This window comes from Procambarus clarkii, chromosome 7 (assembly GCF_040958095.1).
Source record: "Procambarus clarkii isolate CNS0578487 chromosome 7, FALCON_Pclarkii_2.0, whole genome shotgun sequence".
In the NCBI taxonomy this organism is placed as follows: Eukaryota; Metazoa; Arthropoda; class Malacostraca; order Decapoda; family Cambaridae; genus Procambarus; species Procambarus clarkii.
This window is the reverse complement of record NC_091156.1, coordinates 41,614,842-41,636,646: the sequence shown is the minus strand read 5'-3', so window position 1 is coordinate 41,636,646 and position 21,805 is coordinate 41,614,842. Positions and strand designations below refer to the sequence as shown.

Here is a 21,805-nt window from a genome sequence, read left to right as displayed (position 1 = left end):
GATGTTGACCAATATCATTCAAAATTTGCACCCTTGTAGATAGGCATGGGTTCAGTAAGGTGTGCAAGTTACATGCAGATCGCCTGATAAATAAAAAAAAAAAAAAAAAAAAAAAATAAAATAAAAAAATTAAATTATATATTTGCCACCAGTTTTATATGTACAAATATTTATGAAGTAATATCACAATACAACACTAAAACATACTAACCTAATATAATTGGTCAGAAATATGGGTCCTCAAGGTGGCACTGGAGTGGCACTAGTAGGCACCTGCGCCATAGCTGGGGTCAGCTCCCTCAGGGGCCTTTCTTGGTTTGGTTGTGCGTCTCGTTGGTCTCTGCATTTCCTTGTCCTTTTTGTTCAAGTACCAGTCCAGTTAGATCTGGAGTAGCAGGTGCAAGACCTGGAGTAGAAGGTGGAAAATGTGTGGTGGCAGAGGGTGGGATTGTGGGGGGCGGGGGGCAGCGGGCTGCGACAAGTTCCTCACACTTGGGGCTGAGTGGCCGCCTCGATCTTCACTTGTCAAAGTGCGTAATCTACAGATTCTAGCCAGCTTGCACCTTCTACGGGCAGCTAGCATGCTTTCAGCTTTCATAGTTTTCCTCATCTTCGTTTTGTACGTCATTTTGCAGTAAAAATAGCACAAATTGTGAGAGCGCTTCCACGATAGATCCACCAGCTGAGGGACACAAAGGGTGACTGACTGTTAGCCAGCAAGCCCACCCCTCTCTCTCACGAGACTCTTGCCAATGAGCGAGTTTATATTCGTTTTATGCATAACACGTTATTTTCCACGCTATTACGAAATATTAGACTTCTACAATGTAAGACAATACCCCACGGCGCACCCAGGCCGCGAGAACCGGATTGGGGAAACTTGCAGCGGGAAATTTGACTAATTACGTTATTTTTCAAGATAACATAAGACTGTTTGCACCACAGTGTTGCCAGAACGTTGTAGTATTTTTCAGAATTTTTCGTAAATTTTCGAATTTTTTCGGATTTTAACGTAGATGACGCCTGGACTAAGAGCAACAAACACTGATCTCCAAAAGTTCTTCAATTGCTTTGAAATTTTGATACAACATTGCATTCGAATACCCGCGTCTTTTTATATACCTACTATATAGATGCCACCCCTGGGATAGGTAATAAACATGCGTTTTTGAAAAAACAGCGCTATCTGTTGCACATAATAGCAACATTCATGCTATACTAAATATGTCACGAATTCCATTTCAATGTTTTCGATTGCATTGATAAAAAAAAACTTCATAAATTTTTATTTATTTAATTTTTTATTTAACTATTGTGTGACATTTTGTTGGAATTGAGCTGTGTTTACCATACCACTCATTTCGTAAGTACAGATTCCACACCTGTGACTGGTAAAGTAAGTGTATCAATAGAAGGCACCAAACCGGGAAGGCTATGTATCACAATCAAATGTGCGGGATAATCAGAGGGCGCTAAATATCACCAAGGATGCCAATACGGGAACAGAAATGCACAAGGCGAACGATATCAAAAGTATCCAAGTTGCCAAGAATTTTATCGAGGGACAAGTGACCGTGGGGGACGGTCGGAAAACAAAAGACACACTCGTCCTGGAAGTCGAGACATTCAACAAGGATATGCACGACCGTAAGAGGGACAATGCAATGTGGAAAATAAGGAGCAAGGCGGCGCTCCATTAAGTGACCGCGAGTTAAACGGGTATGACGAATACGTAACCTAGCCAGAGCCGTTTCCCACCGCCAGTTACGGTGGCAGGAGGAAGGCCACTGGGACACACGACTCTTTAAGAGTACGCAGTTTGTTACCAATAACAGAAGACCAACAACTCTGCCAGCGTGCAAGGACGGAGGCATGAATAACTGGGTAAAAGTCGGAATAAGGAATACTTTCACGAGAAATGGGACAAGCGCGGATAGCTTCCTTAGCGGCAGCATCCGCACGCTCATTTATTAAGACACCAACTTGGCTGGGAACCCAGCAAAATGCAACCGACTTAAATTTACTGGAGATACGAAACAGCCAATGCTGAATCTCGACAACCACCAGGTGGACCGGATTAAAGGACCCTAACGCCATGAGGGCACTACGAGAGTAAACTATCACCACAAAGGAGGATTGACACTGGGAAAGCAGGAGACAAAGAGCATAGAGAATAGCAAAGTTCTGCTGTGAAGATGCTAGCCTCCGGAGGAAGGCGACACATAAGTGTGGTCAGGAAAAACAACAGTAGCCTACACCGTCAGCAGACAGACCCATCGGTGAATATGGGAACGGAGTGGGAGTGAGAAGAAAAGTGATCAAGGAAGAGGCGTTTCAAAACTGAAGGAGGGGTAAAAACTTTAGTGATGCGGGTCAGAGAAGTACAAAATTTGGGAAGGGAGACCCTCCACGGGGGCAAGGATGGAACAATACGAGGAGAAACATTGGTAATGTTAGCTGAAAGAGAACCCTGTAAGCGAGACAAACGGACAGAAAGAGGAAGGAAGTGAAGAGGAACAGGAAATACAGGAGGGGTAAAAGTCAAAGCACGATAGAAGCGAGTGGGGGAATGCAGCAAGGATCGTGCAAGATAGCGAAGACTAGCGATCACGGAGATCCTGGAGAGAAAGCCAGTGTCATCGTACAAGCCGAGGGTAGGAGTTGAACGAAAAGCACCAGAGCTGAGGCACAACCCAGTATGGTGCAAAGGATCAAGACGGCGAAGAGTAGGAGGAAAAGCAGAAGAGTATGCAGGGCAACCATAATCTAGCTTAGACAGGACGAGAGAGGAATGCAAATCGAGGGGTGTGCGCCTATCCGCTCCCCAAGTAGTACGAGACAAAACCTTAAGTAGGTTCAGGGCCTTAGAGCATTCAACACGGAGGTAAGAGACATGGGGGGACCAAGACAAACGAGTGTCAAAGAATAACCCCAATGCTTCACGGAATCTTTGTACTCAAGGAGATGACCATAAAGTGACAAAGAGGGACGAAGAACGACCCACTTCCGAGTAAACATCATTGCACAAGTCTTAGTACTAGAGAACTTGAAGCTATGATTGGTGGCAAAAGATGACACGGCATCAATCGTAAGTTGAAGCCGCCGTTGAAGGAGAGGCGAATCACCACCCTGACAACAAAGAGTACGATCGTCAACATAAAGAGCAGAGAAGATGCCAGAAGGAAGGGAGGAAAGAAGACCATTCAGGGCAACCAGAAAAAGAATAGTGCTCAGAACACCACCCCTGGGGCATACCTTCGTATTGCTGAAAAGAGGCAGAGAGTGGCACCAAGCCTGACTCGAAAGGTACGACGAGAGAGAAAGCTTTGAAGGAAGAGAGGGAGATTACCACGAAGGCCAAAAGAACGAAGTTGGGATAGAATATGGTATCTCCAAGTCGTGTCATAAGCCTTAACAAGGTCAAAAAGGACAGCAACAACGGAGGACTTCGCAGCAAAAGCAGTACGAATATAGACCTCCAAGTTCACCAGGACAACTGTCGTGCTGCGGCACTTACGAAAACCAAATTGAGAAGGAGAGAGGTGGCGATGGTGTTCCAAGAACCACATCAGACGGTCATTTACCATATGTTCAAAGAGCTTGCAAACACAACTCTTGAGAGCAATAGGGCGGAAGTCTTTAGGGGACGTTCCGAGAGACCCTGGTTTCCGAATTGGGAGTACAATGGCATCAAGCCAGTCCTCAGGGACGGACGACGACTCTCGGACCTGGTTATAAAGACTCGGTAAATACCGAAACGTGCACGGAGAGATGGCGAAGCATCTCATAATGAACGTCATCCGAGCCCGCCGCTGTAGATCCGCAGAGGGCCATGGCAGACTGAAGTTCAGAAAGAGAGAAAGGATCGTTATAGGGAAGGCGGAGACGAGTGCGGAAATCTAAAGATAAGATTCAAGAACAGGCTTATGAAGAAGGAAGTATTGAGGAAGATGAGAACCAGAGCTAACAGAAGAAAAGTGGGAACCCAGTTCGGTCGCGACCTGCACTGGATCCGCCACAAGAGTACCACGGATGCAGTGAACCTGCAAGACATCCGGAACGAACTTGCCTGCAATCTTGCGGATCTTCTTCCAGATCTGCGGCAGAGGAGTATCGGACGTAATGGTGGAAACATAAGATTTCCAACTCTCACGTTTATCTGTACGGATGGTCCTACAGGCCACCGCACTTGCCGTCCAAAACAGAATAAAAGAATCAGCCGTCTGCCGGCGGCGGCGTTTCTTCCAGGCTGCACGCTTACAGCGGACAGCCCGAGCACATTCCGCATTCCACCAGGGAACGTACTTCCGTGTGCCCCGGGAGGAAGAGCGAGGAATAGAGTGGAGGGCAGCGCTAAAGACAGTGTCTTTAAAAAGGAGGAGGGCGCGAGGAAGAGGCAGAGAGGGAGAGGTCAGAATGAGTAGCACGGAGGGTGAATAGGCACCAGTCAGCCTTGGCAAACTGCCACCTAGGGAAGAAGAGGGGAGGGTTGAAAGAAAATGGAAACGAGGATAGGGAAATGATCCCTGTTATGGAGGTCATCAAAAACCTGCCACGTGAAATCTAAGTAAATTGACGACGAGCAAGAGAGAAAGATCAAGACAGGAAAGGGTGCGAGTTCGAGAGTTCACATGAGTGGGTTCACCAGATTTCAGAAGAGAGAGAAGAAGCGAGGACGAACGGTTCGAGAAGACAGCCTCGGGTGTTTGTCAGAACATCACCCCAGAGGGAATGTCGACAGTTTAAATCACCCAAAAGGAGCACTGGCAAGGAGTCCAGGAGGTGCTCAAGATCAGGAAGGGAAAGCGGGACATTTGGGGGGGGAGATAAATGGAACAGACTATCATTTACCAACAAAAACACGGGCAGCAGAACAATGGATAGGTGACGGAAGAAGTAGGGGGACGAAGGTAATATCAAATCGAAATAAGAGAGCAGTAGAGTTACGGGTCCCAGCAATAGCTGGAGGGGGGGGGGGGGGGAGAAAAGAATAACCGCGAAAGTGACCAGGACGAGCACCAAGCATGGGTTCCTAGAGACAAACACAAAGCGGTGAAAACTGTAAATAGAAGTAGGAGTTCATGGAAGTTAGCATAAAATCCACGAATCCACTGAAGAATAGACATTACCAAAGAGAAAGGACAGGAACAGAACAAAAAATGAAATGAAGGTATTGAAGAACACAGTTTATTAAAGAATCTCAGGATCAGGGTTGGCAAAATCAAGGTTAAGGGACATGGGTAAACTTAGTAAGTATAGAGGGAAGGGAGCAAGAGGACAGACCAGAGGCGGACTTACGGGGTCCGGATGGGGAGGAGACAACCGAGAGGGGCAGGCAAGGACAGCTGGAGGAGGGGAGGGGGGGGGGGAGACAGAAGGCAGGGAGTGCGCCTCAGCAAGGGCAGCAACCGAGAGGGAATCTGGGGGGAAAGAAACCTCCATATCTGGGACAGGGGAGTTCGACCACTGAAATGGGATGGGATGTAGTGACAGAGTCAGAGGGAGGGGGTGAGGAAGAGAGCGAAGCCTTCTTACCCGCTGGAGAGGAGCCAGGCTTACGTTTCTGACACGAAGAGACAGGCGTTTCATAGCAACAGATCGGGCGACAGACTCAATGGTCCCAGCAGAAGAGGAGCGGGAGCAAATAACACGAAGACTGCTGGGAGGATGATGGATATCAGCCTGGACAGACAGGTGGCGTGGAGGGTCAAGAGACTGGGGGAAGGGTTGGGAGGAAAGAGGGGGGGGGGGGAGATGGGGAAGAAGACAAAGGAGATATGGTGGATTGGATAGGAAGGGGGGGGGGGGAAACCCCAGATGGAGAACCAGGAGGGAGACCATCTGGGACAGGAGGCAAAGGAATAGGGGAGGAGGTGGTGGGTGTGGTCAGGTTTAAGGCCTGGAATAGGTTGTGAGACTGAGGAAGGTGGGAAGAACGAGGAGAGGTAGAACGCAACACGCGAGCGTAGGATACGCCCGCAAGAGAGGCGAGACGACGAACTTGACGTCTCGCTTCAGGAAAATACAGACGATCACGGTGCTTCAAGTTGAGGGGGGCTTCTTCAAGTTTGTAGTGTACACACGAGCGTGAGAGGGTAGGGTGGGCCTCACTGCAATTCAGGCAGCGAGCCTGGGGAGAAGTGCACTCGGACTTAGAATGACTATCGTCTCTACACATAGGGCACAGATACACAGTACTGGTGCATTTGAGGACACCGTGCCCGAACTTCCAACACTTATTGCAAAGTCTAGGAGGGGGAATGTACTCCTGAATGGAGCATCTGGCACCAGCAAGAATAATAGAGGACGGAAGGGTCCTACTATCAAATGTGATTTTTACAACTCGAAGGGGCTGACGGCGACGACCACGAATGGCCTTGGGCTTCGAGGATATGTTTAATATCCTCATGACAATCTTTGTGGTCCCAAACACCAGTTGCAACATGGTGAGGGAGGAGAAAAGTCCCAACACTGGCATTTAACCGAGCGTTTTTGAAGACCCAAACAGGGGTCTCTCCAATGCAGGACAAAGCGGCTAAGCGAGTAGCTGCATCCTGAGAGGGAGCAGCGACGACACGCGTACCGTAACTGGTGGAGTTAAAAGTAACAGAGGCATCTGCCGAATCAACAAGGTTTTTATGGAGGGAGAAATCGTCAGGAGAAGTTGAATCCAGATGGAGGAGATCAAAGTATTTAGCCCACGTAGCTGGACCAAACAAGGTGTTGTAAGTAGCATTACGGGAAGGGATCGTGCGAGTGGGGCCGTGGCGTGAACGGCGTTGAGAACCCCCAAGAGTTCATGGGGGGTAAAAGGCGCAGTAGTCACAATGAGAGACGAAGCCGTGCCAAGGGACGAGGTGGTCACCACTGGGGGCTGGGGACTCTTCCATACCGCAGAGGGAGGGGAGCTGAGGGGGAGTAGTCAGGTCGTCGGGGCCCAATGCAGCAGGGGCTACAGGGCCTGGTCTTCCAACACAGTCGGACTCGGGGGCTTGGTCGCCCACCCCACGAGCCTGAGAAAGTACAAGGGAAACATTATCAGCCCTGAAAACGAGGGAAAACTTTCATTCACGAATGTGCCCCCACACCCACCATGGAGCCACAATTAGAGGCAGGACACCCAACAAGAAGCTATCGCCGATCTTGCCAGGGCCCCCCAGGGGTGCATCATGAGTATACGCCCGACAAACGCCACCTTAAGAACCGTGAGTCTTTCCCCTTGCTCGAGACGTTGGGTACTACAGTTCTACGGGTGCATGAGTATACCTTCTCAAACACCCGGGCATCAAAACAAAAGAAGGTCGAAAGAATAATCAAAACATGCAAAAGGTCGGCAGGAAATGACAATTTGATAGAAGAGGGGGAAGAAAAACGAAACACGAGTAAAAGGAAAAGGGGTCTGGCAAAAATGGTAAAGGCCGCAGCAGGAGCATACGGCTGTAAAAGGACAGAGGACTGACCCATGGAGCATCACACTCCGGCAGCTGCCCACCAAGCCCCCTCACGACGACAATGAGCCAGACAGTGAGAGGGTGTGACTGGTAAAACTATGCTTTTCTTGACAGTGCCATCTGTTAAATGTAAGAGCAACACACACGCTATACTAAATATGTTAATTCCATTTCAATGTAAGATTGCATTGATAAATTGAATTGTCAGATTTTTATTTATTTTCCATTTGATTATTTTATGTGATTTGCGTTGGAATTCAACTGTGTTTACCATACCGTTTATTTCGTGAGCATGGTTTATTTTTTTATTTTTTTCATATTTTAATTTCATTTTTTTTAACTTTCTTATACTTCAGTGATGGGAACATCAGATCACTTTGTTCCCAATTTTCTGATGGGAACATCAGACCATTTGGGAAGGCATCGGACGAGGGGCAGAAGAGAGATGGTGGGGAGCATGAGGGGACAAGGGAGTTTGAGATGATGGGGACGAGGGGATGGGGGATTGGAGAATGGTGGAGAGGGCAAAGGGATAGGGAAGTGGGGCATGGTGGGAAGGAAGAGGGGATGGTGGAGTGGGGAAGGGGGGGGGGGAGGGTGGAGTGGCAAATGGTTGGGAAGGACAGGAGACGGACAAGGAGAGAATGGTGTGGAGGACTGGGGGACAGGAAAGGTTGCCGTGGCTCAGCAACGCACATGCGTTGCCGAGCCACAGCGTTGCGTGGCCGGGTACTGCTAGTTTGTAATAAAGTTGTTATATCTTTGCTTAACGTGTTTATGACGTATTAGAACGTTGTTACAACTTGCTATATTGGTGTTTATAACTGGTTAGGAAGTGTTAAAACTTGTTCGAACGTTGTACCAATGTCGTAGTTCCGGTGTGTGTTTGGCGGGAACGTAGCAGAGGTAATAATGACCCACAAGAGAAGACATGCATGTCACCCAAGACAAAGGGTTGAGCGAGAACTATGAACGTGCAGGTTTACTATATTAGATTTTAAATACTACTAGCATAGTGAAGAGATGACAGTGCTCACTAATTATGTATCAGAGAAACTCTGGAGGAGCTGTGACAAGGGTTGGAACCTATACAAACGGGCGTTCCCAAGCACACGCTCTACACCACCACCACCACCACAGGGTAATAAAAATTGCAACGTGCAGTGCTGCTGAGTTCTAGTGTTTCCCCGAGGCTTCCACTCAAGCCAGACCACTCAAGATTGATCCACATCCAGACTCGCCATGTTGTATGTTATATTAATAGTTATGCAAGGGGATGAAGGGAGGGGGGAGTTGTAGGGGAAAGACTGGTAACTAATCCTACACAAACTGTTTACAGTTAAAAATCACCAGGCAAAGTGGCCCTAGTCTGTTTTAACTAATGGTAACACCTGTAAGCAAGGCCTCCGATAGAGCCATTATAAAAATTTGGTGAATACTATCACAGGTGCGGAGAAAATGAACTACAGTTAATGGTGAAACGCAATGTTATGACCACTATCGGTACCTTGACTCCACTGTCTGCTCTAACAAGGGAAAGAGGAGCTCAACCGGTTCATAGGAACATGAATGAGTAGACTCAGGGCATTGAAAGCCATGACCTGGTATGGGCTTGGGGCCTATATTGTCGTGCTTAAAATTAAAACAGTATGTGCGCTCTGTCATGAACTATGCCACACCAGTCTTTCACTTATTTCCAAAGCAATATGAATAAGGTTAAGTATACAAAATGAAACCATGAGTCATAATCCCAAAAACTGCCAAAATATGTAATCTACAGGAGTTGTCGTCCCTCTCTAGTGTTAAAGCAGAAGTTTAGGAACTGAATGCAAGCTTGTGCATCTTTGGCTAGCTTACATTGACAATAATATTGACAAGAAAAAAAAACTAGTTCTGTGCTTACAGAAAGACAAATAGCAAAAACCTTTCATTAGATCAATCTGCTACCTCACAGAAATAACATCACATGAAACCAGAAGGCATTGTAGGAAGCGCAGAATACCCGATGTATAGCAGAGTTGCAATAGGTAGAACTATCAACATCAGAGGTTCAAAAACTCCAACACGCTTCCACTACACGTAAGGGGTATAACTGGCCGACCCCTCAGTGTTCAAAAGAATTCGTAAGCACCTCCAAAAGCGTACCTGATCAACCAGTCTGTGATTCATACGTCAGGCTGCGAGCAGCCGCGTCCAACAGCCTGGTTGACCAGTCCAGCAACGAGGAGGCCTGGTCGACAATGGGGCCTCGGGGACGCTAAACCCCGAAAAAAATCAAGGTAATGTAACTTATCTCTAAGAACTTCACATGCTTTAGCAAGCCCGTGAGGTCATCCCTGTAGAAGAGGGATTCCTCCCTGGGAGGATGACCCATGCTGGAAATATCAATGAGATCACCACAAAATAGTTTAACAAAAGAAATGTGGCACAAGTATGTTTAGAAAATTTACATGACTAAAATTAGATAAAATCTATACTGTTGGGTTATCTAATCTTTTCAATGGCAGGGCTTTGTGCATACACTAATTAGGAATAATACCTTTCAACGCGGAAATTAAGAAAAAGCAACAATTGAGAACAAAGACTTCAATTCAAAGAGAGCTAACTGCCATTATTATGTTAAGATTCCTTGAACAAAACACTAACCGTGCAGTGATTTGCACCGATTCAAAAAGCCGCACTACAAAGCCTTAGTCAAAATCGGGAAGAAAATCTTGCTATAGTCGCCGAAATCAAGAGCTGTGAGAGTATTAACAAATCAGGGAAGAGTAGTCAAATTTGTGGACCCTTCCATGTTGGAATCTGGAAATGAACGAGCTGATGTGCTGGCTGCTGAAGGAGACCATATTGAATACTTCATACCCAAGACTTCTACAAATTAGAGGTATTATCACGCAAAATCACCGTGACAAGGTAACCGAGAAAAGGAGGACAGAAGAACTAGTGAATCTGTACACTGGTACAATGTGGGTTGCAGCTGGCAATCGCCATCATTATGAACGAAGAGGTGGCTGCGGGAGGGAATCAGTAATAGCGAGAATCCATCCGATACAAATAGCCATGGAGATTCGGGATGGAAATGGATGAACATCAGTTTCAGAATCTGTGGCGAGTGACTGACACCGCCTTGACAACTACAAGAGAATGTGTATCTCAAGTCATTAGAAAAATGTGTTGAATAATAAGCCCATCACTGAGTTAGGAAAATATGATGTTGGGATCCCTCCACACATTTTACATCTGCATAGAAACTTAAAATCTTAAGTAATGACAAATTATGAGAATCTTTGAGAAGATGTTAGCTGGGACTTTAACCGTCTCGAGTGATGTCTTGGTACAGGAATAACACACGGGGGTTTTGTTATTGGTGGGGGGGGGGGGGGGGGGGACCGTTCTACATGCTGGTATGGTGGTACGGAGACTCGTTGAAATGACGGTGCCTACTAAACTCAGCCCTCAGGGAAACCATTAAATTAAATTTAATAACCTCTGTTGTGATCACATTATTTGGCCACAAGACAGGGGAGGTGGATCTGGTGGGAGAATACAGGGGGGGGGGCTCTCCCCATGGACTGCTACTGGCAAGAGGAGCAAATACTGACTGGCAGGTTAGAGGTGAAATCAACTTTCACCCATCTTACATATTCAGGCTGACCCCAGTGGCTACTTTGCTGTAATAATATTCAATGGCACTATTCATATGTAAACCACTTTCCTAAAAATAATAAAGAAATAACCATAAACATTGACACTGCTTTGCATACGATTACGGTAAAGGAATAGTATTAGGCAAAGTAGTCATTGGGTCAGTCTTTTTATGCAAGACAGGTGGAATAATCGTGGGGGAAGGGGTGTTTTAATCTCATCTGCAGGCTTTTAGAGGGCTGTAGGAAGTGTAAAAGCAACTTTTGTAAAAACAATGGCAGAGGGCATTGTATAGTGGTCGTGTACTAAAGGAAAAGTGGAAGCTGCCAACACTGCATAACACACACACACACACACACAGTTTAAGAAGCTATCAAACTTGCTTACGAAGTGTGTGGGGTAAAGTGTATTGCAGGTTTGCGAGGGACAATCTAGGTGATCACCGAAAGTATGCAGTGATTAACTGTCTGAAAGCAATTATCCTTAACCGAACCATTTGGAAATTCTTATTTAGCTTCACGCACTTTATACACTCAACGCCGAGTGTACAAGACAAAGTACACATTCGGCAGACAACTTTGTGCATTTATCTAACTATAAATTCAGTTTAAGATGAAAAACTGGTTGCCATGTCAAACTTAGCCCTAACAATGTACCATCGATATCTATATAAATAAAATTTGTCGACTTAATTGACATTGACTTTAAAGCCCGCCATATACTGCAGGTATGGTTATTTATGCAGGTACCCGATGTCATGTTTGCAGCAGCTGAAGGAGGCATTCTGGCAAAATTTGGCATCAATTTTCACTTACAAGATGGAGTGATAGGAGGCTGCCCTTTTTAGATGTAAGTCACTGAAAGGAATGGTGGCTTCCACACGGCAGTCTACACTAAGGAAACCTAGAAATGTGTCTCGATGCCAATAGTGACTGCCCAGACAGGTACAAAAGGAGTGTCGCCAATGCTTGTGTCAACCAAGCTCTCGCTCACAGCTCTGGTTGTAAGCAGGTCGACGAAGAACTCTAGAGTAAGGCAGGTCCTAGTCAACAATGGCTTCTCTAACGGTTATGTTGACATCAAAAAGTGAAACGCCATGCAACCTCTGAAGAGTCAAATAACAGAACACTTTTACCTCCTATTTGACTTTTACAGGAAGTTTTCGATAACTCATAAAACCGAGTTAAAGTTTCTTGAAAGATATTAATAGGAACGCTATCCCCACAGACAAATCAGAAGATACAATTAACTACAAAAGAAAATGGCCAACCTGCTCATGAACTCTCCAGACATCAAACCGAACGCCTTGAAAGAAACCGACGTCGTTTATGCCTTCACATGCCCACTTTGGGACTGTCAGCCTCAAAGATCTCAGTATATAGGCAAGACAACGTTTCTTTCTAGGCAATTAACAATGCACAAACAGGACTCCATCAAGGAGCATATCTCCTCACACAACCAGACCATCAGAGAAATCTTAAGAGAAACAAATTATCGACATGTACAACGATAGCAGGAGACTAGACATCAGCGAGGCCCTACACAGTCAAAACCAGCAATCAACAGCCAATTAACACAATTACATTCTACGCACTTGAAGACCCCGAACCAGCACAGAAGCAGGAAGATAAAACACGTAATATACCCACTGTTTCATGTTCTGTCTTTTCCCATTGATATGCATCCTATCACCTCACCCAAACGAATATAAACACGATCTGAGAACGTACAATTGTCTGAAAATGTAAGAAGTTCTTGTGAAAAGCTTCTAGGCGTCGGATCATAAATAAAGTGTGAATAGGAACTTTTTGCAGAGTAAATTTTTCAAGTACCCTAGACATTAAAGAAAAAACAAAGAAGATTCGTGTTAGAATCAATCATGCCCTTTCGGTCATATTCAACAACAAAAACATAGATGTTCGTCTGTTCAAAGTCGCCAATCTCCGAACGTTCCTCACCGATTGTTATGAAATGTTGACAGTTTCATTTGAATACGCACATGGTTTTTATATACCTACTCTATAGATGCCACACCTGTGACTGGTAAAAAACCGCTTTTTTTAAAAACAGGGCCAGGGCACATAAAAGCAACACTCACTATACTTAATGGTATAATTCCATTTCAATGTTTCCGATTGCATTGATTAACTGAATTTTCATAGATTTCTACTTTTTTATTTAATTGTGTGTGACGTTGCGTTTGAATTGAGCCGTGTTTATTACCATACCGTTCATTGTGAGAATTTATATATTTTTCATTCCTTTCCATTTCGTTATTTTAACTTGTTTTTCAGTGATGGGAACATCAGATTATTTTATGTTCATCAGAAAAATGGGAACATCAGATAATTTGGGAACGCATTGAACGAGGGAGTGGGAAATTGTGGAGAGGACGATGGGGGGGGGGGGGGGTTGCCGAGGCTCACCAAAGCGGTCGTGTTGCCGAACCACAACAACGTGTGGCCGGGTACAGATAGGGAGCCGGTCGGTCGAGCGGACAGCACGCTGGACTTGTAATCCTGTGGTCCTGGGTTCGATCCCAGGCGCCGGCGAGAAACAATGGGTAGAGTTTCTTTCACCCTATGTCCCTGTTACCTAGCAGTAAAATAGGTACCTGGGTGTCAGTCAGCTGTCATGGGCTGCTTCCTGGGGGTGGAGGCCTGGTCGAGGACCGGGCAGCAGGGACACTAAAAGCCTCGAAATCATCTCAAGATAACCTCAAGTGTTCAATGTAGACAAAGGAGGAAAATAATGTCTGCTATAACTTCAATAATTTAGTGCACCTTAGACCAGGTAACACGGGAGGCATGAATTGTGGAGCTGGAGGAAACTAATATGGTTAATTAGCCACGAAATTACGTGTTGTGGACGACACTTTCGAGCACATAACATTTTTAATACCAATAAACTAAAGCCTCAGTTGACAGGTTGATAAACAAGATACACAATTCAGCCCATCCTTCGAATAGAGAGTACGTTTTAATATTGAATGTAATAAATACAATCCTATCGGCATAGTACATAAACACTTAATCGCCAGCATCACACCTAAATAGTGAATATTAGAGTACCTGCAAAGCTGTAGAAAACCACTACCTAACCTAACTTTGGGAGTATGGGAGGACAAGCATGTAAATAGCATCTATTGCTCCTTAATTACAATTAGTACTTAACCTATAGCTATATTGATATTACAATTTTATAAAACTAATAAAACAAAACTATTCAGTAAATTATAAAGCAACTCAGGATATTCAAATTTTGTATTAAATCTATTGCTGAATAAAATTGAAAAAAAAATTTAAACTTATGTATATAGAATTGAACATGAAAACTTCAACTTAAGAAGTTTGAGTATCAACACGATATTAGGAGAATATATGGGGAGGTAAATGTAGCACAATTAAGTGTATGTACTATGCCAATAGTCAGGATTGTACTTATTACATTTAGTATTAAACCGTACTGTCTATTCGAAGGATGGTCTGCCCAGTGAAGAGTGGAGGGACCGATATATATAGACGTAAAACACTTCCTTGCACAAGTCATATTTTCCAACCCTAGAAAAAAGGTAAAAGTTTATCCAAAATTGTACAGGTTACGGCAAGATAATCTGGGTGCGTGCAGGCCTGGGGAGTCTTCTACCCATTACCTTATCGAGCAACAACAAGAAATACTGGTTCTGTGCCGAGCAGGGTTATGGGAACCTGTCAACAAGTAAACCACAGATGGTGGTGGCGGCGGCTCAAGGAGGGAAAGGAAAAGGTCACGACATGTCCACTACACATGGCTCCCACGTTTAAAATTTGATCCAATTATTTAAGTAAACAGTCTTGTCAGTATCTAGATTAAGACTAATATTAATCTTTAAATGAAGCATTAGAACCTGCAGGATTAGGGAACTTTCAACATTTTACTTACTATCTTTTTTAACTATTTTAACTAATTATTAATTTAATCGTTTGATTCCAAACAGTCCAAGACTTTCCTGTACGCTTCATGAAGCAGAGATTGCAAATCCAACCATTTTATTCCCATTAAACCATTAGAGAACAGTAGCCAACTCTGACCTTTGTGGTTTGAAGAAGGCTAGGCGATAGGAGGGTGCTGGGCAGGTGGGTCTTCATCACTCTAGGAGCAGGTAAAGCCTCGCTAATCTGCAGAAACACTCCGTCTTCTACCTTCTTCCCTGGACACATTTGGCGAAACATTTCTGTGATCTGCTGAGGATTCTCAACAGTGCTTCTTATGGTCTTGCTATCAAGCATCATGTCAAAGCTGGAATGTTTGTTATTACTACACTTCCCACAGCAGAAATACGCATCTTTCATTGCTGCAGAATAAATACATTAAGAGTAACTTCTTAAACGGTCACCAGTTATGCGATACCTTTTAGTAATATATTTCTTCATATAAACCATCCAGCAGCACAAATATAATGAGCCTTCATACATTGCAACCCATACCCGAATGGTATTTTACTAATCACATGACATGTTGCACTCGATAGTTCAGTTTACACTAAATTTCACATTCAAGCACGCATCAATATCACATGCGTAAACATGCGCTCTACATATGAGGTAATAAAAAGACATTTAAACCAAACACTAATTGTCACAAAACCATCACTATCCAAAAACAATATTAGGCTTCACTTTACAACTGGAATATGATCTATACCCACAGCCTATATTCTGCCATAGGATATCAGTCACTATTGTGTAACCCATTCTCCTGTTAAGACAGTTTTTGTAACTGTGCACCATAGCACAAAGATTGGCGTTCTAAGCAGTTAATAGTACAAAGTTCTACCTCACTTTTTAGTCTGAAAATATTTAACTAAAGAAAAATCAAATATGCCAACGCCTAGTATAGCACACATTTACAATATTAAACCGCAGACTGCGTGTATTAGGTCAAGGGAAGGTTAGGTTAGCTTGACTTTGCAACTAAAGTAGAAAATAGTTTTTTCCGAAATTCAAATAGCACCGATTCCTACTGTCTAATTACGTTACAAGTACTCCCAATACAGGGGGAATGGGTTTAATTGTCAAAAGGTCCCATTTCCTGAAAATAATTTGGTGTGAGAGTGAAAAGTAAATTCGACAGTTTGGCATCAATGGTAAATTATCGAATGACTAATAAGAGAACCAATCACCTGAGTTAGAGACATGATAATCTTGCTTACACAAGACACGTGTTAGAGGGCAGAGAAATATTTTTCCAAGACATCTGAAGCAATTGCTTCACAGGAAAGACCTGAATTTATTTAACTACAGTACGGAGCCAAAGTATTTGGACCAATCATGAAGATGACTGGTTCAAATATTGATTTGGTAATGAACCAAAAATTTTCACTATAGCACATAAGGAAGGTATTAGTTTCTAGTGACTTTACAAATGCATTTAACCCTGTTGACGGAGTTAGCACCCCTACCAGTATTTACATAGCTTGAAATTTGTGATGTATTTATTTCTTGCAACTACAAGTATTTAGTCTGCCAGGCCTTGTGTCCACGGAACATTTATGATGTGGCATATTGCCTCGCCCAGCACCACTTTAAGAAATATTCACCTATTAATGACTTACAATTCTTCCCCCCCCCCCCCGTTTTACAACTAATAAAAATCAGTTGCAATGTTCACACAACTCTAGAGGCTGAAGAAATTATGCCGTGTAATACAAGATAAAGTTAAAGGTAAACAGTATTAGAGCATAATGCATTACCCAAGTATACAGTCAAACAAGGGTGAAGCCTTATTAATTACAAACAAGCACAAACTCTCAAGATATATCCTGAACCCTCCCAAGTCAGTCGTAATGGCTTTGCGCTTTTCCAAAATAATCTCTTCCCTTTCCCCCCCCCCCCTCTCAAAAATAAAAAATAATATAACTAGCACTAACCAAAACCACCAACCATCGAACAATCCAGCTTAGGTCTGTATTTTACCAACGTAAAGTACAAACACAGGAAATGCTACAAGGAATAATACCGATTTGAAACTCAATCCGATTCAGATTGGGTTTCAAACATGCAACACTACATTTCATCCACACCCGGCGCAATGTTATGCAAGATTAACCGTTTAATGAAATTTAATCTAAAAAATTTAAAAAATTGCCAAGACATTATATCTTTTGTCAAGATATAAAATGGTTCATAAATATTTGTTGCCATATTTTAATTATTTTTTTTATTAATACACGAGGTACATCTGCCTTAGTGCAGCTACCCTATACTAAATGAAGTGGAGTACAGAGTGTCAAAAAAATGTAACTACTTTATGCTAAAAAATCCCCATCACACAGTCACACAGGATGGAGTCATACAGACTTAAAATCTTCGCTAATTTTATCTGGTCTTCAAAATTATAATTATTCTAAGGTACGTCCGCAAATCAGCCAATTTACTGCCATTTGCTAAACTAGCATTACGAAAAAATTGGTTTCTATAAAAAAGCGATCCAAATTAGGGTTCGTTTAAAACGAAGCAGCTTAAGGGGGCATCTGGGTCCAAAAATGCAAAAATGAAAACTTGTTCGATTTCAAACTTTGACAAGTTCTATATGAAAAGTGTTTCATCTGGTCTAAGTTTCAGCATCGTAGCATAAATAGGAAGGGAGAAAAAAAATATTGAAGTAGTTGTGAAAATTATGCCAAAAATAGTCAAAATCGATTATCAAAAGTGTCAACTGAAATCATAGCTATAACTCTTTGCTATCACAATAGCATATATTAAACAAATAATTATAATTAGTTTAATTGGAAAAAATTAAGAAAAGGAATTTTTTTTTTCAATATTTTTTTTTCGGGCGATTTGCATCAAACTTACACACCTGACTGTACGTAAGCCTATCTGTAAGGATGCCAATTTTGGAGAAAATTGGTTGATGTCAACTTCAGCCAAAAATTTTAGAACCTTAGACTTTATTCATTTCTGTTTTTATTTTTCAATTGACACAAACGTTTACAAAACTGATTCATTTTTTATTCAATTTACATGAAACTTACACAGTATATGTGGAGGGCATGTCTCTACATTGGGGGCTTTCATTTTTCTCTAAGTTCATTTATTGATTTTATAATAGCAATAAACATGCCATATTTGCAAAAAAAATTTGGGGAACTTTGAACATTTGTATTAGGAAAACTAAAGATGTTTTGGAAATTCTAAAGCCCCAAATCCTTTAATATATACTAATGTGTCAGAAAAGTGTCAGAATAATTATATATGAAACGTGGGTTTCAGATATAAACGCTGTACAAGAATGTAACAACTCTTGTATATATCTCCCCCCCCCCCCAAAAAAAAAAAAAAAAGTGTGGACTTTAAAATGTGTAAAAAAACGTTGGAGGGAAAAAAACAAAAAAATCTCATTCTATTTACGCTGCAGTACTGAAACTGACAATTTCAGCACTTTTCATATACAACTAAAAAATTAATATTGGTCGACACTGAACAACTTTCATCTATAATCCTCAGACGCCCCCTTAACTAACTTTTTTTTTGCCTACTGATTTATTAGGAGCAATCAGACTACAATAATTATACCACTAATATCGGGCGTTACGAAGACAATCACACTGATAAACTAATAAGAATGTCATACTCTATATGCGGTGCTCTGATGAAGATGGGCAGGTCGGCCCTCTGGTTGTCCAGGTCGGGGTTGTGAAGCATCGTCCACACCAACTCCAACATCCAGGTCGTCCCAGACCTGGGCATTCCCATCACAAGTACGTCACCTTCAGTGAACTGAAGAGAAACTTTTTGTAGTATACATTAGAGAGAACACAAGTGTATACATTTGACACCCACATATATACCAGGGGCGAGGGATCCAAGCACCGTCCCCACGACCACGTACATAAACCATATTCAAGGGTCATCAGAGTAACAATGACAACACACCTTGAAGTTGTAAATGGTGTCAGCATATTTGGTGAAGAGCGTTGGGTAGAGCCAGCCTCCGGGCCTGATGCGGACCATACCATGGTTGTAGAGCGTCTGTTCCTCCTCCATCTTGGCCAGCCACTCCTCGCTCATGGCCTCCACCCAGTGACCACTAGCCAGCTTCGTATGCATAGATGCACCTAAACGGGTCGTTATAGCAGTCAACTCATTAAAATTCCTCGTCTATGTCAGGCATTACAACAGTGAGGTATAATGTCAATACTTTAGTAAACATGTTTACAAACCGATTGCGAGGATGATGAAGGGTTGAGCATAGGTGACATAACTGGTGGTCAGGGCTGTGTCAGTCGATTACCTGTGTGTTATACGTGACCCCAGGGAAAGGGGATACGAAAAATATTAATTCAGCCCGTCCTCACAGTTTGAATGAACAATATGTAAAAAAATTGAGTGTGTGGGGTCGACTGCTGGATGGAATGGACTAGAGTCGAGGACGGGCTGAATTAATATTTTTCGTATCCCCTTTCCCTGGGGACACGTATAACACAGGAAATCGACCGACACAGCCCTGACCACCAGTCATGTCACCTATGCTCAACCCTTCATCATCCTCGCCATCAGTTTGTAAACATGTTCAGAAGTGTTCAAATGTCACCAGTTGAAAGTCTTGTGTAAATCGTTTTTCCATTAATAAACGGGGTTTGTCGGGTGCATGGAATCACTTTTGGGTCTTTGTTAGGACGGGCTGTATTAATTAGCTCATAAGGGTATTAGGTGGGGAATATTATGGAAGATGTATAGATTATGAGGGTCGGGGAATGGGGGGGGGGAGAGGAGTCAAAGCTCCACCAGTTATGAGCCGGTTCCTGCACTTCGTTCAGATTTTATAACAATAGGACTACTCTACCCAAACACTAAGTAATTCGAGTAGTTATTTGAAAATAAAATCTTAAAATAAGTAATAGAGCGTCACCAACGCCACCAGTCACCACTCGCGGAGTGGGAATGTTTGGGCAGAGAGAAAACTACTAAACATCCGTCACCAGAACTACCACACTAAATACTGAACAATGCAACACTTGCCTGTGCAAGTGTCACAAAGTCACAGTATATCTAAATAATGCCGGGCAAGTTAACACTGCAATCCGAAGTAATAATATGATCGATGTACACAAATGCCGCACTTACCAATAAAAGTTTATACAAGTAAATATTTATTAGATATATCAAACAAAATTCGACAAGCTGGATGAATTAGGTACAAGTAGCTTCACTAATTCTGCCAAAACTTTATTAGGAGGAACTCCTACTTAAAACTACACAGTTGCTATATTACCTTCACAACACTAAAGTCAACCTACTATCACAAGCCGACCGATCAAGAGGTGGTATTTATTTTAAACACACACAAGTCACGTTGTCAAGAATTTGCTTAATGGCAGCGATAAATATAGATATCAAAATTTTTAAATAGTATAAACTCCGCCATTGGCGAGGCTCGTTACCAGCAATTTTTTTACGTTGCCTGATTTCACGCTGCGTTATTTGAAGTCCTCACAGAAGTCAACTTAACCCATAATAGAGATGGACCAAAATTACATTCTCTCCGGGTTAAATGTGCCATCCGCTGTACTGTTATCCTATTCCTGCACGACACCAAACACCAACGAGTTGCTCTACATAATAAGCGGAAGATCATATGACAAGGAAGGTAGTATTTACAGCGTGCATGAACCATTGTCCGCGATGAGCAGTACACGCTCCCGGTCTTTCAGACCCTTCAACAAATTATTCCCTCCTAACAGTGTTGGCAAGAATTACAACCATTTGTAAATTTCTTTACTCATATTGCATAATTACACCAATCACAGTGCCTCTCGCAACAAATACAATGCAAATACATTCTGCTCACCCCAAGAGAACTACTACATTTGGCTAATACTGTATCTACAAAAAGTTATTAAAGCAGTTAATTATACCGTCCCTAAATTATGATCAGTTTAACTATAGTCTTCCGTGAAGAATAATCATATAAATACGTCTACACACTGCAGCTCATCTTCGGACACTGAAGGTAACACTGAAGGAGGGAGGAGGAGCAGCAGCACAACAGATCACACCAACACAAGCAACACATATGAACTTGCCATTGGCTGAGGCTCCACCCAAGTCAACACCCCAGTGTTACCAACTCGGCTAATGAAGTGCTCGCATCCATCTAGAGATAATAATTCCGTGTAAAAATTAACGCTTAGTCTTTATTTTAAAGATGATAATAAACCAGCTGTAAGTGGACATAGAGCAAAATGAGGCACAAAAGTTATGTTAAGGAAGAACAGTAGAACGCTTCGTCTAAATAATTGTGAGCATTAATTCCGGTTGGTTCCCAAAATCTCGCCCGTTCTCACGCTTGAACAAACGTATAAATTAAAGGGGTTTACTCCACAATAAGTGTAAAACCCTTAACTCTAGAGAACAATGACCTGTAATTGGAGGACGCATTTTGGTGGCTGGTATCTATAGTGTGCGGGTCACTGGTCATTACGTGTGAGAACGAGGGAACTGTGCAGCGATCTCACCAAAACCGGACCTAACAATTAATGAATCTTTACATGTGCACTATGGAAGGAAATGTAAACATTAACATGCTTTATAGAGAATACAAGCGTGTAAATTTGTAGGTTTTCTCATCTTAAACAGCATCAGCATCAATAGGTAAAGTGGCAGAGTGAAGGTTTTAGAAGTTAGACAAACGAGCATCAAGCAGAGAATTGTCTAGCGTCAACAGAG

General features: G+C 42.9%; 1 protein-coding gene across 3 annotated transcripts in view; it reads right to left on the bottom strand.

Annotated features, from left to right (window-relative positions):
- Positions 1 to 21,175, bottom strand: part of LOC123761286 (sulfotransferase 1A1-like) — a 163,312-nt gene extending 142,137 nt beyond the window's left edge. For 2 of the 3 annotated variants that reach the window (XM_069314237.1, XM_045747208.2), the window contains exons 1-4: positions 21,065 to 21,175; positions 19,013 to 19,194; positions 18,711 to 18,856; positions 15,167 to 15,374 (exon numbers count right to left, since the gene is read on the bottom strand). In XM_069314237.1, the coding sequence (XP_069170338.1) occupies positions 15,167 to 15,374; positions 18,711 to 18,856; positions 19,013 to 19,194; positions 21,065 to 21,152 (624 nt within the window). In that variant the 5' untranslated portion in view covers positions 21,153 to 21,175. Of the gene's footprint in view, positions 1 to 15,166; positions 15,375 to 18,710; positions 18,857 to 19,012; positions 19,195 to 20,994; positions 21,013 to 21,064 lie in introns of those variants that run through there. The other variant, XM_069314230.1, reaches the window with a different exon arrangement.
- Positions 21,176 to 21,805: the final 630 nt, after the last annotated feature.